The 21,440-nt window shown below is 37.6% G+C and overlaps 1 protein-coding gene across 4 annotated transcripts in view; it reads right to left on the bottom strand.

Annotated features, from left to right (window-relative positions):
• Positions 1-21,440, bottom strand: part of THADA (THADA armadillo repeat containing) — a 150,919-nt gene that overhangs the window by 37,219 nt on the left and 92,260 nt on the right. For 3 of the 4 annotated variants that reach the window (XM_039698016.1, XM_039698017.1, XM_039698018.1), the window contains exon 30: positions 8,331-8,416. In XM_039698016.1, coding sequence (XP_039553950.1) covers positions 8,331-8,416 — 86 coding nt within the window. Of the gene's footprint in view, positions 1-8,330; positions 8,417-21,440 lie in introns of those variants that run through there. The other variant, XR_005626409.1, reaches the window with a different exon arrangement.

The following is a 21,440-nucleotide window of genomic DNA, read 5'->3' as shown; positions in this document are numbered from 1 at the left end:
GCCTGCAACTCAACATCAGAGAGAGTGGTGACCCTACCATGGACTCCAGAAGCTGGCCATGGACTGACCTTCCAACTCAGCAAACTTCCATTTGTACTTTGCAAGGCCAGCACAACTTATCTTTCTGTCGTCATCTTTGAAGGGGAAAACTACTTACATATAAAAAACATAGTGGATCTACTCACTCCCAGAACTACTAGCTTGCAGAGACTGTGATACAAGAGTCTTTGGCAACAGATCTTCTTTTTCTGTACATATAGAATACTTCTCCTTTGGAATACTTCTGGATGACTTCTTTTTTTCCTGTGCAATTGTGAAAGACTGGACACTGTGGCTCATCTATTTTACAGAAAGTCTTTTTAAAACTGGATGTCTCAATGGCAAGGCCGTCAGCAAAATAAGACTGTCTGAATATTTGCTTAGCCTCAGCACACCAGAAAGCAAATCCTTCTGCATTCATCTTGTGCTCCACATGCTTTCCAACACTCTTTTTTCACGCAAATATGTACAAAAGGAAAGAATGCCCCTGTCTTATTACAATGCAGTGGAAATATTCCTGCTTTCAACTTCATCACTAAGAAGTCTTTCCAGGCTTTCATGTAAATGTTTTCTCATCTGCTTAGCTTTAAGTAAACTCTTTCCTTTGGCTTACATCAAAATATCCAAGTAAACCAGAAAACCACACTGGTTCCCAAAGCAAATGTCAGCCTCTGTTGTTAAGACACAGTAACGACATACTTTTATTTACAAACAAACATCACTGTACAGTTTGAATGGCCAGCTGCTGTGAGAAGGGAGACTAAATTCTGGCTGACCAAAGAAGGGTCCTGGCAAACAGCAGTCTCTCCAGGATGCTGACAGATGCAAAAGAGCCTTCAAGAATTAAGTGGATTTAGGTTTTTTTTCCCCCTTAAGGATTGCTTCATTTGTGGGACAGCAACAATTTCAGCCTGCTTCTAGTACAGGAGACATCTTACACAACCACTTGGTTCTCTCCAACACCCGACACAAACATCCTCAGTCCCCCACACTGATATATGCACACATCATCTATGTCACGGCATCTAGGTTTGAGGAGCTGGTTTTTTTAATCCTATTTGTGATCAACTGATGTTCTGTCATGTATATGAAGTAAAATGGTCTTTCACCACCTGAAAATAAAGAGGACAGGAAGAGGAGCAGAATAGAATCAGCAGATTGGATGAATCTCCAGTTATAAACTTCCTCAAAATTTAGCAGTTCCAAACCTGCACCCTGCCTGTCTTTCTTCTGCTCTTCCCTGCAGTGGCAGGCAGGATCTGTTCAGTCTGTTCCCAGAGTAAGCAGATACATAGAGCAATGACAAAAAATGTCCCTGCTTAGGGAGTAACAAACCATCAGCTGATGGACATCTCAGCTGATATTTCATCTCAGAGGCACTACAGTCTGTTCAAAAGTGAGAGAAGTAATCTGAATTCCTTCCATATTTAAATCTAAACTTGCTCCACCCTGCAGAGCTGACACATTTCTGTAGGATTTGGTAATTTCACATAGATTATTTAGCTACTGCCAAGTGGACAACTCTCCTGATCATCAGGTGTACTGTGTGAGGGGCTTCCTTCTGTATATGTGATTAGTATAGCTCTAAGTATTTGTATCTAGATAAATATTAAGATTAAATCCTTTATACAGGCCCTCGAGCATGCAAACCATCTTCCATGTTCCTTCCAGAGGCTTCAGAAAAAAAGAACTAAGCAGGGGAAAAGGGGGGAAGTTACTACCAGCATGAGGAAACTTACTGACCCCCTGCAAGGGCAGACAAAAATTGCAAGAGCAGCAATAAAATGCTGATTTTCCTGCAGTATATTGTTATGGGAAGGGGCTCTGAGCATCAAAAATCTAGATACTTATCATTTTTCAACAAGACCTGCAAGAAAGAGCAATTGTTTATGAACTGAAGTTAAAATCCACTCTCTAACTACCATCCACAGACATCTGAACAGATCATATGAATAGGGAGTAGGCTGAAAGGTAATCAGTGCCAAGAAGAGATTTTCCTAGACAAATACTAAGGAAAAGTATTTTCTTTCGTAGTTTTTCTTTTTATTAAAAGTGGATTAGGCAAAGTCTCTGCTAAATGGAAACAAAACCACAAAGAGAACAGAAAAGTCTGTTTCATTACACAGCTATACTAAGGTGACTGTTGATGATCATAAAAAGGGCATATTTTAAGCAGGATGTTTTCTTTTAAAGACATCTGCAACTTCTTCAACATCAGAGACTAGGCATCAGAACTCACAATACAATTCAAAACTATAAACATGACTGATTACCAAAATCCATGGATATTTTATTGTTGAGGACACAAGTATCCCACTGCATTTTGTACAGCATAAGGGAAAGTTTCCAAAGGAAAAAAGAAGTGGAAAAAAGCTCCATTTTATCTGGACACTGCAACAGCTATTTTTTCTTACAGGTATTTTTTCTTGCAGCTTCTCTCTGGCCCAGCACTGACTTCTCCAGTATTTTGCATTCATATAACTCTATAAAAACCCACAGAGACAGTGCAAGTCAGTCAGTGGAACACGTTGGAATCTGAAGAGAACCTGATTTTGAAAGGACAAGCAGTCTCTCTTCACGTGGGGACAGAATTTTAACTGCTAACATTAATGAACATGACCAATTCTACTTTCCCCTAGTGTCACCTATTTCATGAAACACCTTTCCATATTCCCTGCTCAACACAGCATTACAGCAGTATTGTGCCTACCCTCCACAACCCTCCTCTGATCACTGTCTCTGCCATCATTCTAAAAACACTTTTACTTTCCTCCTCCTCTACCTGTGTCACAAGTTCTGCCTCCAACGTTTCTTTGACAGCTGTTGGTGTTGCACATATCCATCTCCTTTCTCAAAAAAATTTATTCTTGGCCCATTTTGTTCTTCTGTCTCAAACTAACCCTTGGTCAGTCTTTGGACCACTTCAACATCCCTGACTTGTTCTGCCGCTGGCATTTTACTGTCCAGGCAACTCCCAGTCACTCCCTGTGCCTTAGACTTCCAACAATGCCACCCTCAACTTACTCATTCTCCTGTCTGCACTGAATTAGAACACTGAGTACCTAAAAATATTTCCTTTTGACTTGTCTAATTTGATGTTAGTAGGCACAGGGCATTTAGATCACCCTATAAATGTTTTAAATGTATACCTTTCTTAACTCAAAATAAAAAAAATTTACCCAGTGTCACAGTCAATGTATCAGCAACCTTTATATAATTTCTGGTATAATAAACAAAAACTGCCCTCAATATGTTAAGAGTAAATTTAACTACAAGCTAATTAGACCAAATAACCAAAACACACATTAACAAGCTGCCAACGTTTTTATTAAAATAATTCTTTGGCCACACTTCTTAAGAATCTAGGTAAAGAAAATTCAAGTATGGCTAAAATAATCAACCTAGTTATCCCTGACAAATTTTTATCATTCAAAAATCATCAGTTTGTAAGTTAGCCTGCAGGAAAACTTGGCTACTATCTAGCTTCTTTCCAAAATAAGAAAATATTAGGAACTATGATACAGAAAACAAAGTGGCCAGAACCTTCAAATGCTATTTAAAAGACCTACAAATCACATAATTCAGGGAAACATATAAGCAATTCCTATGTAAAGAGCAATTTGTGCTTGCATTACAAAGCACTGCAAAGCATCCATAAGTTTGATAATCCATATTATTTCTATCAATGCATTTTATAACTTCCAATTAAAAAGGACAAATATAACCAAAGAAATGGTATTTGCTCTGTATGTTATTTTAAAAAGTATTTCATTGTATTTGAGGACAAAACCAGCAGTTGAAATAATACCTCATGTTTCTCATCACATACACACACACGTATAATGCACAGTATTGTCTGCAACCATTTCTTTAGTTCATGAGCAGAATTTAAGAATCTTAACCTACATCTACAGAAGGTTTAGGTATTTGGAAGAAAGCAAGAAAATGGAATTATGTTTTTGCAAAACTCAAGGAAACAAAATAAGTTAGAGTAGAATACTGGCTACTCCATTTTGGTATCAAAACAATCTCTATGCAGAGGATTAATCACATAAATACTGAATAACTGTTCCCACGGTTAACTACAACACTGGAGTTTGGTTAATTTCAAGAACTTTTATAAATTCTTCCACCACAAATGGAGAAAGGAAAAATGCTCAGTTGGACTACAAATGGCATCTTTTTCTAAATCACAGATTCAACCTATTTGACGTCCTGTTTAAATGTTTTCTCTTTCCCACCAAAGTTGAATTTTGAAGACACTATACTTGACAACAGGCCAAACCAGACTGACAGCATATATACAGGATAAAGCAACAAATTGGCAGGATTATCCTTAGCAAAATTTTCTTTCATCTTTTCCCTCTTCTGTTCCACATCCTACTTCACTTACATTGACAGAGCTCTACCAACAAGTGCCATTTTTTGGAACACAACCCTGGCCAAAATGCATTTCTATTAGTCAAGTACATTATAGAGAGTTGCATCCACTTTTCCCTTGATCAAAAGATGAAATACTACAAGGAAAATTTTTCAAGATGTGATCAAGAAGGAGATGTGACCACTCTGTCTTGTGGCATTCTTCATCTGTTACAGAGAGACAGAGCATCCCAGATCTGAGCTTTTGCTGCAATTCAACATTCTGGCTCCTGCATTAGCAGCACTGCATATCACAGTAATACTCTAGTCTTGTTGTTGTGCTTCAAACACCATTTTCCAGAAGATCTGAAGGCAGGAATGTCTATGACAGATCCTCTCAGAAGTTCATATATTCAACAGAGGAATCTGATTTAGTGAAACAGTGATCACACCAGAGTCCTGTATTCCATCTCTTGCAAAGCCCATCTCTGAGTGCACAGGAAAGCATATAACCTCAGATGCACACATAAGTCTGGAGCTCTACTTATAATTCCTGATCAAAACTTGTGAACTTGCAAATAATCATATACACAGCTAAGGCTGAACATGTTCTCACCTGGTCTCGAGGTAATTTTTCCCACCACACTATGCCTACAAAGGTTACTTTAGTCCTCTGTAATATTAGAAACAGGGTAGAAATGCCAGAATATCCTCTGCAGGAGGACTGCATTGTTCTCCCATGAGAATAGAAAGGCCCTAGACATTTGTGATTTCTGATCTATAAAAACAGTCAATGTGGAGAAAATACGTCAAAGAGGTCTGCAAGAATAAATTCCCTGGACACTACCAACAACTATTAATAGTGACAATAGACACTACCTCATCAAATTATCCTATACCTGGTAACAACTTCCTTTACTCTCAATAAATATAAAAATAGTATATTTTAACTTTTTTCTTTTGTTTAAGGCTTGTTTCCAACCACAACTGATAACAGAATAAAAATATTTTTGAGTTTATATAGTCTTGGCTATATGTATTGTCTCAGTATATCTGCTCAGCCCTCAGACACTTCAGGAGCTGAGAAAAAAGTTCTAGATTTTGCCTATCACCTCAAGGAAAGAAAACTGTGTTTTCCCGACATGAATCAGGCAACACTTCCATCCAGTCCAGCAAATAGGAGTAACTATGGGGTTTGGGTTGTTTTGTTTTGTTTAAGATAAATAATCATAATTTAACCAGCAGTAAATTTTTGGCTGGACAAGATGCTTTTGGTATCCATTACTCCCTGCCTTCGTTAGCCAACATTTTAAAGCCGATGTTTTTTGAATTTGTGAAGGAAATTCCCTAAGGGCTATCCCTACACTTTAAGAGACAGATTTTATTAATTGAAAACAACAAATCACTTACAGAAAATAATCATAATGTAGGAAAGGCCTAGGCAGAGCTGTTCTCTGAAAACCTCTTTGTAATTGTAGCCTCTTTAGACAGGCATAATCAATTAGAAGTGGTCTGATTTTAACCAGTTGCAGGCTCATTACATTGCATTCCCATTTCTGTTGATGAAAATCAGTTTCAGCCTGTGGCCTGGAACTCATATACAGCACTTCCTGGGGCCTCTTAGATAAACACATCAAGAAACAGTTTTATTTGGATTTGTTCCTCACCCTTTATTCATTGAAACAACTTTACAAATCAAGATTAGAACAGAGAAAAATTGGCTCATAACCAGAGATATGCATACATGAGTAAGATATTTAATCTCAGAAAAGTATAACGCTTCAATTAATAATCATATCTTTAAAACATTTAAATGGGAGACTCAAAACATTCCATTTTAACTGTTGAGTTTAGTCTTTCTCTTACTGTGTCATGGGACACTCAGTTTCTATTTAATATAAACACATAACTCCTTCCTTTCAGAAGGGCTTCTTGCCTGTGATACATAAAATTGTCCCAAATGTATCTTTAGGTTTTCAAAACAGTTCTTCCAGCCTAAGTTTTTACTCTCTGTAGACACTGCTTGAAATATGTAATTTTAAACCTATGTAGGAATGAAACTTTTAAGCAAAACAATATGAATGAACTATAATAGAGCAGAAAGAATCTGCAAAAATAATTGCTTCCCGTCTGCAGAAATTGTACCTTACAGCACCCAGGTTTGGTACAGTCCACATGAGCTTTGAAAAATAAATGAATTCACTACAGTTGGTAATCCAGCCACAGCATGGTGCAGTCCCTCAGGCTCAAAGGGCTATTCACAAGTCAGGGGCATTAAAAAAGGAAGGGAGTTTCCTGGTGTGGAGAGGTCCATAAAAGCCTTTGCAAATGTGCAGCAATTGTTTAAAAACCAGAACAGACAAAAAAAAAAACCCTACCATAACTGAAATAGGAAAGAGGAAAATAAAGGAAATGCAATGCCCACTAAGTAAGCAAAACAAGGAGCCCTCCCCTGGAGTACTGGCTGTTCCTTCCTAAAAGAAAATACAAAAATAGAGCTGAAGGGCGAGTGACAAGAATAATCAGAAGATGAAAAAAAACTTCAGATGAAGAGAATACAGAAAAATCAGGATGATTCATACCATAAAGGAGCTGAGTAGTGGTAGAGGACCATGTTTTAAAAAGTGGAAAAATTAATATTCTCCAAAGGATCTCTTTTAAAAAGTAGTATTCAAAGTAAAAGGGTGATGAGCCCAAATATGGTTGAAGGTTGAACATATATATTTTAATATAAGAATTATTGTTGGTAGAGATAGCTTAGCCCCAGAAAAACCAGTAATGAGCCAGGAAAAAAAAAATATCCCAAGAGAAATGTTATACTGAAATTGCTTTAGATAAGGTGGTACATTCCACCCTATAAAGCACGTGGCCCTTGCCCAGTAACTCTGTATGTCTGTCCTTATGTTGTAAGGGCTAATTCTGCATCAGCCTGTCTGAAGAAGTTAACTTCAGACATGTTCACCACCAATTTGCTTTCCTGACTATTATCCCTATTTGAACTGTACATTCACAAGAAATCACACCAATAGGAATTTTAGAATTAGAATGGAACTACAACTAAAGGTCTAGGCAAAAAAAGCAAAAGGAATTGGTTTAAAAATTAACAGTGCCCACAACATGACTGTGAAATAAAGAACCGTTCCAGCGTCTTAAATGCAGTGTTTAAAATTTTAATGAAATGACAGAACTATTCATTAATTGCCTTCCTGGACTGACAAGGTAATTTATTACTCATTTGTTCACAAGAAATGAACAAAATAGGCCCACAAGGAAGTTACTTAGAGCTGACTGAAAGCTGCCTACACACTGGCACACGTGAAAGGGTGTCCCTTCCTCCATACCTTTGTTTCTCTTATTGTTCACAGCTTGTTTTGTACTGTTGCTAACTGTAATCTACAACATTAAAACCACTGATAGTTCTCACCGGTTCTTAAAAAAATTCCCACTGATAAAGAATCAAAATGGAAAAAGAAACTGAAAGAAGCTCTCAGAGCTGTTTTTTATAAAATTTCTAAACATCAGAAAACACTTTCCCTGAAACTATTTCAGGTGTCCCACGAAAGAACATTTCTGTGGCTTTCTGGACAGGTTAAAGTTGCAATAGTCCAGGATGTGGATTTTGGATTAAAAAAAACAACATTTTGGAACAAGGAGAGGATCTTTTTTGTTGCTAGCCATTCTAGGACTAGGAATACTGCAAGACCATCACTTCAAGCCTTGACATGGAACTGTACCTCGGTTTTTTTCTCCTCAATAAAACCTAGGACTTTGAGAGGGCAGAATGAAGGGCCTTCTACAAGGCAGCTAAAGGATTTCAGAAGTCGGTAGATACCTTGAGCACAAGTAATATACTATTGTTTCTCCACATTCAACAGAGCTCAGAAATAGGTATAAATATTAAATCTGATGTATAGAAGAGTATATTGACTTACCTTGCTTTTGAAACTTCCCCAGGTGAGTACTCAGCATCACAAGGACATCAAGATAGGCAGCTCTGGTCACCAAACAAGGATTTAGCCTAAAAAAAAAATCACGTTTTTAAAGCTTAAATCCTTATAACCTTTTGTTCTGAAACAGCAGTAAAACAAACTAGTTTGGCACATCTGTTTTAATTAATGAAGATAGTTTACTATTGGTCAAACTAAAATGCATATAGAAAATAATTAGGCCAAGTTATGTAAGCTTCATTTCCTGGTCCATTCTGAGTGACAGTCTCCCTTGCAGAATGGCAACACCTTCCTCCTCCAGCCATTCCACTGAATGGCAGTTGATACATTTCATTATTACTGGATGAACCAGCTCATTGTAGCACCCGCTAGGTCTTTTTGTTTACAGATAATGTGTGTAACTAAATGCATCAACAAAAAGAAGTGTTCAGTTCTTACTGTTACAGCTCATAAAAGAGAAGCTTCCTTTGCAAGGTATCTGGTACAGTTTTTTAACAGCCATAACTCTCTCACTGTTCTGATGAAGACCAGAGGTGTTCATGTTTTTAAAATTAGGTATTCCTTATTCCAAACAAGAGTATTTGGGATTTTGTGTATATAATGGAAATTGGTAATAAGCTACTTTCTGCTCGACCTTTTCAATTTGCAAGTGAGAAACATCTATTTTCTCTCCAATTAGAAAAATAAAATTAGATAAATAACTTCATTTTTCTTTGTATTACTATCACTGAAACATATTTAGCCATGAAAACTTTTTAAAAATATAACTTAAAGTGTGAACAAACAGGAAATCTAGTTCAAAACACAGAAATTATTCTGAAGAGCCCAATGGGAACTCGTACTAAAACAAAAACTTTCAGAATCAACCAGCACAAGCTTGAGGCATGACTAATTCTCTTCAGTATTTAATTTTTATCTTATCTGGCACTTTCTTTGTATGCTTACCTTAATGTTTGAAACTCTTTCAAAAATTGTTAATTAAAAATGTTCCAACAAATATTCTGAACTCTAACATCTTTAAAATCCAAGGGAAAAAAAAATCTTTTTCAAGTAAGATATGTGACCACGACATAAAAATTAAAGGTTTAAGGCTCCTGCATAGTTTGGCGACTGTATTTGCCTATGGAGAGCTAGCCTATGAACCTATTAAAAAAGACAACTTTAACCAGAAACATTGCTCTCACCTTCAGCAATAAACTCTGCAAGAAGCCTAAAATACTTATGCTTTCTTTTATGGCCTACAATATTAGGCATGAACATAACACACAGCAGAATATGTGCCACCAGGATCTCTCTTCAGAAGACTTTTTTTTCCGCTTTTGCATAAAAAGAACTTTTTGGACACTTTCTTACTAGGCATATTAGGCAGACTTAATTTCTATCCACCCTGGTTAAGCAAAGATCCTTCCTGTATCTTGGGCATCCAGTTGCTGCCTAAGTTGTTCTTCATAATGTGTATGAAAACACAACCAAGGAATACTCATGGAGTTGAGAGTTCAATCCATGAGAAAATAGAGGGACTGATGAGTCAAAGGCTCAGAAGAAAAACAAAGCACAAGAGGTCTCTCACAAATGGATGAAAGCAGCCACAACAGTTTCCAGCCAATATGAGGAACCTAATGGGTCTACTGTACTTCAGGTCCCTCAAAAAAATGGAAGACTCGCTTATCATTCCATGTTTTCTGTGGAAAGAGAATTTCCCATGTACAAACTGTGCCCTGGCCAAAAGATGGCTGATGCAACTTTTACTGAAGAAGATGCAACAGCAACACTGGCATGTTTTTTATTCTAGTCCACCTTTTAAGCACTTACCACTTCATTTAAAGTATATGCATATGCAAGTTTTGATTTTGAAATGAGACTTTTGCAGTATAAAACATGCCAAACGTTTGTCCTTGGCTGGTTCTGTTGCTCTGGTGATGCTAGTGAATTCTCATCCATATGTGCCAGACGGACACAACAGGAAATTCAGTTTTCCAAAACCAAGAAACTTCAGTGTTGTTCAGACTGTAGCAGAAAGCTCCATCTTGAAGACAATCAAACTGTGATTTACGTAACAGATCTGACAGCCAAAAATCACAATGCTGAACATTTCAAATGATGCACTGCACAGTATTTAACACGACCTGTTCGTGCCGAACTTCAGCAACACAAATGGGAACAGTACAAGATGTTTCCTTTTTAACACCAATACCAATAAAGTGGTGTTCTCATAAAAAAGATTTGAGGAAATCTGTCTCCAAACAAGAAAGTCACAGCAGTAGCAAAAGGTGGGAGCTTCAGACATCTGGAAAGGCATTCTTTATTTTCTGTCCAAAACCCAAACATTATTTCATTTCCCTTCCAATCTGGTTATTAATGGAAACAAATACATCATATACTCACTCCAGATGATAAACTGTACATGACTCTGAATGGGGTAGAGCTAGAGATGGTTAGGACTCTCATACCTAAGGGTATATCCACACAGAAAAATAGCTATCAAAACAATATTCATACTATTACACATCTATACTAATAGCAGCCTTGTGATGCCAGGGCACAAATCCATGCCTGACTAAAGCAATGCTTTGTCTATGCTAGCCAGGAGTTTAGGGTAACAACAGCACATCTGGAAGTCAAAGAGCTGGCCCCAAAGACCCAATGGTCACTTGACATACTGTGTCCAGATGCCTTAAACCACAATTTTTGGAAGTTCAATTTGTTGTTTTGTGTTTGGATATAGAGCTTATATCCAACCTGCTTCTGGAATCTTACTGCACTTAGGAGCTTGCCCCACACTTTTTAGTACTTCTTCATAATGCTCTCACTTGGAATGTGACTGTCCAGGTGGAAATAAAAATCAGGTCACAGCCAACTGCTGCATTCAATTTCACAAACAGCTAATGCTGCAGAATGTTTCAACACATCTGACTGAAGAGAAGTTAAAGGCTGTTTGCCCAGAGTAACATGTGAAAACCAAGTCACAGACTAGACCTGTCAGACAGAGGGAAGGAAGACTGCAACAGGCAGGAAGAGAAAGGATGACTACTCCAGGTTGCTACTTAGCCAGAACAAGATGCAGAAAAAACATATTTCTAATTTCATCAAGGAGAACGTAATTACACTGAGAGGAGCTGCTGTATTCTTACCAGATCATCCCATGAGGATGGACTAAGAGAACTGGGATTGTTCAGCCTCAAAAATATTGAAGCCTTCCAGTACCTAAAGGGAGCCTGCAAGAGAGAGCCTTACAAGAGCCTATAGTGACAGACAAGGGGGAATGGATTCAAACTGAATGAGAGCAGGCTCAGATTATATATTAAGAGGAAATCCTTTGCTGTGAGGGTGGTGAGGCACTGGAACAGGCTGCCCAGAGCAGTTGTGCATGTCCCATCCCTGGAGGTGTTCAAGGCCAGGCTGGATGGGGCTCTGAAGAGCCTCTTCTAGTGGAAGGTGTCCCAACCTCACAAAAGAGGAGTAGGAACTAGGCAATCTTTGAGGTCCATTTCAAACCAGGTGATTCAATGATTCTATGATCACAGAACTCCACAGACTATACAAGGTCACTGAAAGAACACAAGTCAATTAAGTTAAAGAGACTAAAGATTTTAAAGGGTTTACAGTTTTGGCTTTTGTTTTTTTGGGGTTTTTTTTTTGTAATTGCCCAAAGCTCTACCCTAACAGTAGCTTCATTATGATGGAAATAAGTGTCTTTTTTTTTTCCTTACTATTTTAGGTAGGCCTGGCTGAAGAGCAGAAAATCTGAAAACACAGGTGCCAGTTTGCATATTATTGACATTTCATAGCAGATTTCTGGATTAGATCCTGAAAATAAGAGTCTTCCATACCTACTCACCTTCTTGTCATTAACGCTGAACAAGTAATTGGGGATAGAATAGACAGACTCCTTTGCAACTGGATTTTCAATTCTGGCACATGAATATAAAATTAAAAAAGAGTTCAAGACACTTGCAGGAGGAAGTGTTAGCTGTTAGGAGTCCAGGGACTTTTTTTCAAAGAAAATGGTTAATGGAGTTAAAGAGTCTGTTAAAATTCACAGGCTCTCGTTCACAGGCCTTTGAAGAGGCCTAGGTCAAGCACTTCTAGAATATTATATGACCAGAGTAACAAAGAGCTATTTGTTTCCAGCAAGGAACTGCCTGGTAGGTGAAGGAGGAAGCACTCCCTTCAGGAGATGAAAATCAGACTGGGCAGGTTCAGAAGCTCCATGTGCAACACTGGGGTTTGCTCCAGCTGGCTTTGGCTATCTACAGTAGCAGTAGGGCTGCTTTGATTTCTGCTCTGCCTTTACCTCCACTAAGTACCACTGACTGCAGCTTAGGTCTGTGCAACTGAAATCAATCCTAGACTCTCACAGATTGGAGCTCTACAAATATTATCTTTAAAATGTTTAATTCACCTTTTATAGTTAAGTCATGCTGAATTTGAGTTAGTCATTGGTTTGCTTATTTTGGATGGCAGATCTAATGCAAACCAAACTGGCATTTATTGAAGAAATCAGCAATATGTGGTCACAGACCTCCTATGTACTTGGCTCCCACAACTTCATTGCTTCAACTCTATCAGGAACACATGGCTTAACTTTTAAAATTCAGTTTCTCCTGCATTACTGCTTAATTTAACAAGATCAACATTAATGAATTACAGAGCAAATTACCTTCTCTTCCAAGAGAAACAATAAGGAGCAAAGAACAGGGAAAGCTCACACATTTGGCCTCAGTTCTGTTACAACACTGGGAAAAAGACAATCTCTTGCTTCTGTAACCACTAAGGTTTGCAGAGACCTTAAACAGTATTTCTACTTATTAAAGGCACAATTTATAACCATCCATATTTCTGTATTACAGGATGCCAACACTCCTTTATAGCAAGTACCAAAGAATTTTGAGGTACAGCTTCTGCAGATTATTATTATCTTCCCAAACACCCAGTTTTCAATGACAGTCCAATGACTTAAGAAGCTGACAGATATTTTATCCTGGATCATTCCTCTTTTTCCACCTCACTTCAAGATGAGCAACAACAACTGTAACATTAATTTATTGCACTTGTTACATAAATAAGACAGATACAAGCTAGTGATTACGAAATCAAGGCAGTTCGTGTTAATGTTTATTACATTAGCTTTTGGTTATTCTAGAAATTCAATGTTTTCCAAAGAGGTCGTTTATTTTGCTCATATTTTTCCTCATTAGGAAACAGATGTTGGAAAACTACTAGCAGAACAAGCACTATTTAATATACAGCAACTTGCAATATTTGCTAAAAACTTAACAACATAAAAATCAAAGCATATTTCCTCAAACTCTCAATGAGCACTAAGAAATTTCAAATGTAACCTGACAACTAATGTCTCTCAAATAAAAATCCATAATATCTCTCTTATGGATGAGGTTAGCTACAGGTATCTTAGCGTAGTTGGCTATCTTAGGGATTTCTAAAACCTTTTGTAAGAGGTCTTAGAAAAGCTCTGCATTTTGCAGTCTCCGAGCTTTTAGAAACATCTGAAAGATTGCAAATTTTTTACCCAGTGCTGCTTTATGAATGTTTTAAACTTTTAATCTTATTTCTGAAATGGGAATTTATCTTTATTAAATAAACAACAAAATCTATTTTCCTCCTAATAATGTACCATGTACATGTACATTACAGGTCTGGTCACAGTAAAACAGTAAATAATTAACAGTGTCTGACAATTTTTTTTTAATACAGTGTTAAAAGTGACTCTTAGCAACTCAGATTTGTTCATCACAGCTCCAAACTGATGACAAGATCTGGAAAATTAATCAAGTTGATGTAGAATTTTAGTCAAAATTATACAACTTACAAAGTCACCTACAAGTCCTTGTATTTTGTCCAAAACCATCACAACACACTCTTAAGCGTCAGGGTAAAGACACCAGAGCTGGCAAGATCACAAGGGCAACCCATTCAAAGGTCAATTCCCAACTACCTTGTGAAGAAGAAGAGATTCATCTTAATGACTTGCATGACTGTTTTCATTACAATTTTCAAAGTGATCAATTAATTAAATGAACTGCCTACTCCCTCTCTGGCCTTCAATGAATCCACTCTTACTGTAATGCTGTATGTTTCTGGTACCTTTAGAAAGGCTGGAAAGCACTAAAGTTCCCAGAATGAAGACCTGTTCTTATGATTAAACTTACCAATACCATTTTAGACAAAGTCCCATATTAAAAGAAACTGTAATTACTAAACACTGCCCTATTCTACTGTGTAAATAACATGTTATTGTCAAATAATTTTCTATTTTAGCTTGCAGAAAATAAATCAGCTTACTGGTGATGAATTTAAACCCCAAATTCTCCCACTTTCTAGCCACCAGTATTATACACAGTTTTTGATTCCAACAAATTCCAGATTGATAGAATTTGTTTCAACATCATATTCCAGTTAATGCACAGGATGCAATTGCACAAATTACTGTATTTCTGAACTGTATAATCACTTCCAATAAGTCAAAATTTTAGGAACATTAGAGACTGGAATTTCATCTTTAGCTCTACATAAACACAGGAAAGAATTTTTATTAAGTCAAACATGTCAAAGCTGGTACTTGGGAATGGGATTTGTGCAACTTTCTATTATCAGTTTCCCACTGTGCCTTTGTCTTCCATAATCTCAGCTTTTGTGGCTGGCACACTGGCAACTAAATTTTGGGTTTACAGTTTATCTTCCCGTCTCTGTCAGCTGCCAGCGTACTCCTTCCTGAAGAACGCCAAATCTCCAAAAGTACTCCTTCTTCTGGAGGCCAGATTCTTCTGATATGTGACCTGCCATTGTGTTGGCTAAAATATATTCTAAACACACCAAAAAGTGATGTCTTGAGTCTTGATCTGTGACATCTGTGATATCTTGAGTCTTGGTATAGTCAACTCTACATAATCCTTGAGGGCTGTCCATGGGGAGCTCTATCCTTGGAGGACTGCTGATGAACCAGGCCAAGCTGGCTTTGTACTGACCACATTTTACCTGCAGCGTGATCTCGTAAAGGATCAGTTGTCATTTATGGAGGCGACAAAGCTTATGGAAATCACTCCTACACGTACAGCAAGCAGCTGATTAAAAGATTAAATCTTCTCCTGTTGTTTTGGTTATTAGCTTTCAAATTCTGCAGTATTCTAAAGACTGAGGTTTTTGGGGGTGTATTTGTTTAGAGGGCAGCATTCATATTTTAATCTGTTTTCTCTCAGAGCCCACATCTGTAGCACTGAATCAACATGCATGGCCTTCCTCTTGTCTTCTTAAGGAGACATTAATAATGGATTTAATTATTAAACTTTGTCCATAGCATTTTTAACCATGTAATACAAAACCAGCACATCAATGAACATCACGACCAACAGACCTACATTTAATGGAAAGCATTTAAAAAAGTAATAATGAAGCCTGCACTACCAAGTAAACCTTGCTGAGTTCCTGGAAGTGCAGGAACACGCGCATAGAAACAGAAATACAAACATCAGTAAAAGTGCATCTGCTTGCCTACTTGTGCTGCTGAGATCTTCTCTGAGTAATTACCATGTGCACAGTCCCCTCACTTGCCCACTCTATAGGGACAGCTCCTCCAGCATTACAGCAGGCATTGTCTCCCAAAGGAGTTGTTAGTCTAGTGATTTAAGTTTTTCTACCACACTCAAAGCAAGACTGTTATGTTGTTATTAGTTTCCCTGGTAAAGACAGAGAATTTATTGCTTCAAAAAAGAAGGTACGCAAATCATTTTTTCATTGTGATACCACCAAGAACATCCTGAGTTTCAGCTATTAAGAAAAATTAATTTGTGCTCCAGCTGTCCTTGGTGAATGATACTGAATGGCTGCGTTTTGTTGGTGTTGTTTTTAGCATACCTGATTGATAAAATAATCCTGGCTGTTCTCTTTTTTGTTCTCTTAATGAGAACCTCATGTGATCCCTGAGCAATATCCTAAAAAACTTAAGAGGTCAAACAAATCCCACGTGCAAATTTAATGAATTTTACACAATTAATTCAAAGGGCTTACTTACAAAAAAAAACGAGGACGACTCTTATGTTTATTTAATGAAAAGCATTTTCAGATAGAAGTAAGGATTTATGTCCAAAATCTGTAATTGTACATTGTTTCTGCCTACTCCAAATGTTGCACTGGCGGAGGGAACACCTTAAACAACCTCATCCAAAACTTAGTACTCCTGGAACATTCTAGCTAAGTTAGGAATATACCTATGAACCAGAGTCAAACACTATATTATCTTATGCAAAGCACATCTTAAACTTCTGCCTGAAGTCCAAACATCTCTACTGATACCCAAAGTGGGTGTTCCAAAACAAGCAATCACCAGCTGCCTAAATAAACAGTTTGTAGCTGTGTTAAGCATACTGTTATCAAAACTGGTGAAAGAGTGGACTTGGAGCAGCACAGAAACCTAAATTAGCCTGCTAAAAGCATGTTAAGATTTAAATTAGTGCCTCTAGGAATACATTTATGAACAATGACACGCCATGACTGTTTTCAAAAACAAAGAGAAATGAGGCTAAAACAAGGCCCATGGGTTAGAATGTGCAGATTAACAAATTACTGGTGAGTCAGCACCAAGCCTGACAGAGTTCAAGAAGTATTTGGACAATGCTCTCAGGCACATGGTGTGACTCTTGGGGGTGGCCTATGCAGGGCCAGGAGCTGGACTCAATGATCCTTGCGAGTCCCTTCCAACTCAGCATATTCTGTGAGCTGTTCATACTAGTACACTTCATTTTCAGGTGGAAAAGGACAAGAAAAAAAATTTCCTTCACATTTTGTATGTACAAGAGTAAACACAGGAATTATTGCTCCAGCTTATAGAAAATTAAGTTTTCCATTTGAAACCTGGTAAATAATCTTCTTCAGAGAAAGGCTCAATCATTAAAACTATTTTCAAATTTTGAACTTGGCTGTACAACACATACAGATCACTAACAAACAAAGATAAATAAGTGTGCTTCTCAATGTGTTAGTTTTAAAGATAGAAATGAAAAAGTGGAAAAGTTAGAAAACAGGGAGATGCCAAGTGCAGACACGTCCTTGAAAGGACAAGAAGGTTCATATTGATGTAGAGGAAGAAGAAGAGGCAAGAGTACTAAAACACGAGGAGGACTTCTCTCTCTGCCAAGAAGGATAACCTCATGTTTTCCCCACTTCTTGCTGTTTTGAAAGTACAAAAAACTACTTCCAACTCCCAAATAAGGACCACTTCAGAAGTCACATAAAGGCTGCTTGCAAAGCTGAAGAGAGCCATGGGCATGTTGCACCTCTGTCTAGGTATGCCTGCATGTGCTCGTTTTGTCTGTAATAGTCCGCTCACTAGAAGTTACCACTGTCTCTCCTAAGAGGCATATGAGAAAAAAAGGCATATTTAGGTTAAAGTCTGAGCCATGAAGTCCTGAAACCACAAAGAGGCCACATTCTTGCTTTCTACACACACAGATGGCCTAAATGCACCTCGTGTGAAGTTCCTCCTAGAAAGGCCTGCTCATCTGCCTACTGTCACTCACATAGCGCTGCCAAAAGCAGAGGGGCAAAAGGGATATAACAGGCTTGATGGAGTGCCATGGCCAACAAAACTCAGCAAGTTACATACTCTGTAGGGCTATAAAATACTGACAAGATTTTCCTCATTCAAAGCAGTCATAGCTAGATCATTGGAGAATCAGCTGGGGGAAAACCAAGCAGCACATATCTCAGTGAACGTCGCTTTGAGTCCCTGCCTAAAATAATTTCTGCATGTATTCGCTGTGCAAGCTTGAATCTTGTGCAGCACTTATTTGTCTTTTTAATAGTGCCAACCATAAAGCCGAGAGCTGTAAATAGCAGCGCTGCAGAGCATGGGTTACTTCTGTTATAAAAACACCACTGGTGGCCCATTCCAGATGAACCCACGACTCCTTGCAAAATGCAAAGTCAACTGGTTTTATACACGGTTGCTCCCCATAAGTTAGTTTCAAGAAAGCCACCTTCTTAGAAGGAAACTCTCCCAGTGCAGACAAGCTCTCAACTAAGAAATGGCACATGGCTAGAGGTTAGCAGAGTATGTTATTTTACTTCTGGCAGAACCTCAAAGACTTTTCCCCCTCCTGTGGTCTCCAGTAACTAGGAAGGCAGAAAAAGAAAATCCAACTCAAAGTGCTGAAAAGTAGCATCCTACAGCAAAGCCATGCAATGACATGATTTCTCAAATTTTCCAATACCAATACTTTGTCATGCCAAAGGCTACAAATTAAACAGGAGAGATATTTCTGGGACTTCTGTACAACACATTACCAAATCCAAAGGCTGCTCGTCTAGCATTCTGTATTTATGAAGCAGAAGGCATCTCAAGTAAGTCTTGTAACTCCCTGGTATGCAGCTGAGCTAAACACTTTTAAAAAAAGTTTTTATATTTTTTAAAAATTTGTTTTAAAAATTATTTATATGACAGAGCTTTGAACTCTTTCAAAGATTTAGCTTGATAAACTGATCATATTTTAAAGTTTTCATCAGACTAATTTATATGACTTTGTTCCATCACCTAAGTTATCCAACAAAACTTATCCAGATTTTATATATTTTTAAAATTTCTGTTCTCAAACGTCCTGCATCTCCCAGATTTGCAAAAAAATGCAGCAAACTAACACTGGTGTGAAGGTGAAAGAAAGCAGTAACATTACTGAATCACTTTAGACTAACTAACAGGTATATTCAAAACAAAATAAAAAACACCAAGCGAAGTATAAACATACAGTTAAAGTGAAAAGATTCAACCATCACTTAGAGAAGTGGATGAAAGGCAGATCTCATTCAAAACATCAAAAATTAAAATACTGGTTTTGAATACACAGAAAAGTTAATGTTTTGAAGATATAAAAAAAAAAGTCAAGAAGAAAAAGCAACCCTGCCCCACCAGTAAGAGAAGCCTTCCTTCACAACTGATAGAAAATACCAGTTGAAAAAGTGAATGCTTTATGAAATTCGATTTGGGGAATGTGACCCATTATTTTATTCTCTAAAGGAAAATCAGGGTGTAGCATGGGGAAGAAAAAAGAGATTAGTATATTACATGGAATGTGCAACAGAATCTTGAGCTATTCTACACCACTAATTTCTGATGAAAGGAAATTGCGTTCTGGCCCTGAAAAGGCAAAGAAAACCCTAAAACCGAAACCCAAACAAAAAAAACCCCAACCAGTTCAGGAAACCATTGAAAACTATAATCTTTCTTCCAAATACACACATGACAACTGAGCCTCATTTTTAAGAACTACATATGAAATCCAAAGTTTTGTAATTCAAGATTCTCAGAGAAGTTTGTTCCACAGTACAAAGGAAGTACATAGCTGAAAGAACACCAACAAGAACTTAACAGAACTAGCACAGAAATGTGATTGCAAATTGATGTTTGGAAATAATTCCCCAGATTCACAAACCACTTTCCTGTTATTTTAACTTTTTTTAACCATTTAAGATTAACAGTGAGTGCGTCTTATACCCTCTTTTCAAACAGTCTCTGCCCTGCAGTATCGGTGACATGGTAAATTATCTCCTTATGGAAAGGCAGAAAAAACAGATGGGGATCCATTAATTTAACTCTGTGGAGGTCATTCGCTTTGCCTGAACAGAAATAAGGCAAGAATGTCTATACATGACTGAGGATGAATCCAGTCAGCCATCACCCTGACAGCAGCAGATACATACCAAGAAGTCTAACAAAAGGGCAAGAATAAAGTGCTGGTTTCCTAATAGGCCCTCACAACACTCAGAAACCCCCCCACACACTAAGTTTCACAACTCAGTGTCCAAGCAGCTTTCTAAAACTCCTTCAAAACAAGAAGAAGAAAGAACAAGACCCTCACACTCCACTGTTGATCACAGAGCAGCTGTTCAACTTCACCCAGTCAACTACCAACAGTAAAGCTGCACTCTTAATGTGGGACACTAGAACAACCAGAAAACACCCCTTAATATCCTTGTTTATTTGGATTGCTTCTTGGAGGTTTTTCCCTTTGCCTTTTTTTTATGACATCAGCACACTGAATATATTTATGTAAAGCAAAGGGGTAGGGGGGAGAGGGAAGGAAGGAGTTGAGGCAGGCAGGCAGGCAGGCAGGCAGGAAGGAAGGAAGGAAATTGTACCTCAAAGTGCGCAAGAATTATTAAGTACATTAGAAATCTGCAAAAATAGTTTCCATCAGTTAAAATCCCCATGCTTTAAGTTAGTGTTGCAAGGCTGCATGCTCATAATACAAAAGTTTACTATCTGGGGAGAAAGACATTGTAAAATCCTTTATGTATAGCATTACCTGCATTGTTGAGAATTATGACAAGCAGGCTATGACAAACTGACAAAATTAAAATGTGCTGCTGACAGGGAGTTAATATCAGCTCATACAACTGTGACTTTTTACAGGCAAGTGAAAGAGAAAACACTTCTCTTCAGGAAAACACCTTTACTGTGCACAAGAATTTCTTAGAGAGGGCCTGAAAAACTTTCATTTCCAGAGATGATAATAAAATAATTTAAAAAAAAACTCACTAAAAACCCAACCAGTCATCAATCAGTGATTGATGTATTAAAAAGGGTGGCTCTGAAAAATACTTTGGAAATAGAATTTATTTAAAATCTGCAATGAGCAGAGCCTGGCCTACCTGCTGCAAGAGAAAGAGGTTTGAATTATTTTCCATGATTATCTTTCTACTGAATTTGGTCTCTAGTGTTTGGGTTTTTACTCTTTATAGCAGTATCAGTTATGAACTATTAAATTAATTATGCAAATTAACATTCTCATTTAAACTCTTAAAAATGCTTACACTGATTCAAGTGAAAAGGTCCACCAAAATGTCTCCAGTTGGGGCAGAGAGCAGATGCACAGGAAATGCAAGCATAACAATAGTGATATTTGCCAAAACCTCTGTCTCAACCCTCAAGGTTGTTGAAGAATTTCTTGAGCCAATTGTGATGTCTACATACTCAGTAACCTCACTGGACTTTCCTTCCATGACTCTGTTAAATCATTGTTTAAAAATTCAGACAGGTTTAAAACCAAGACTATCTTATATCACAGAGTTCCATAGCCAAATTAA

Source organism: Passer montanus, unplaced genomic scaffold (genome assembly GCF_014805655.1).
Source record: "Passer montanus isolate IOZ18808 unplaced genomic scaffold, ASM1480565v1 scaffold12, whole genome shotgun sequence".
NCBI classification, from domain to species: domain Eukaryota; kingdom Metazoa; phylum Chordata; class Aves; order Passeriformes; family Passeridae; genus Passer; species Passer montanus.
This window is presented reverse-complemented; position numbering and strand designations above follow the sequence as displayed.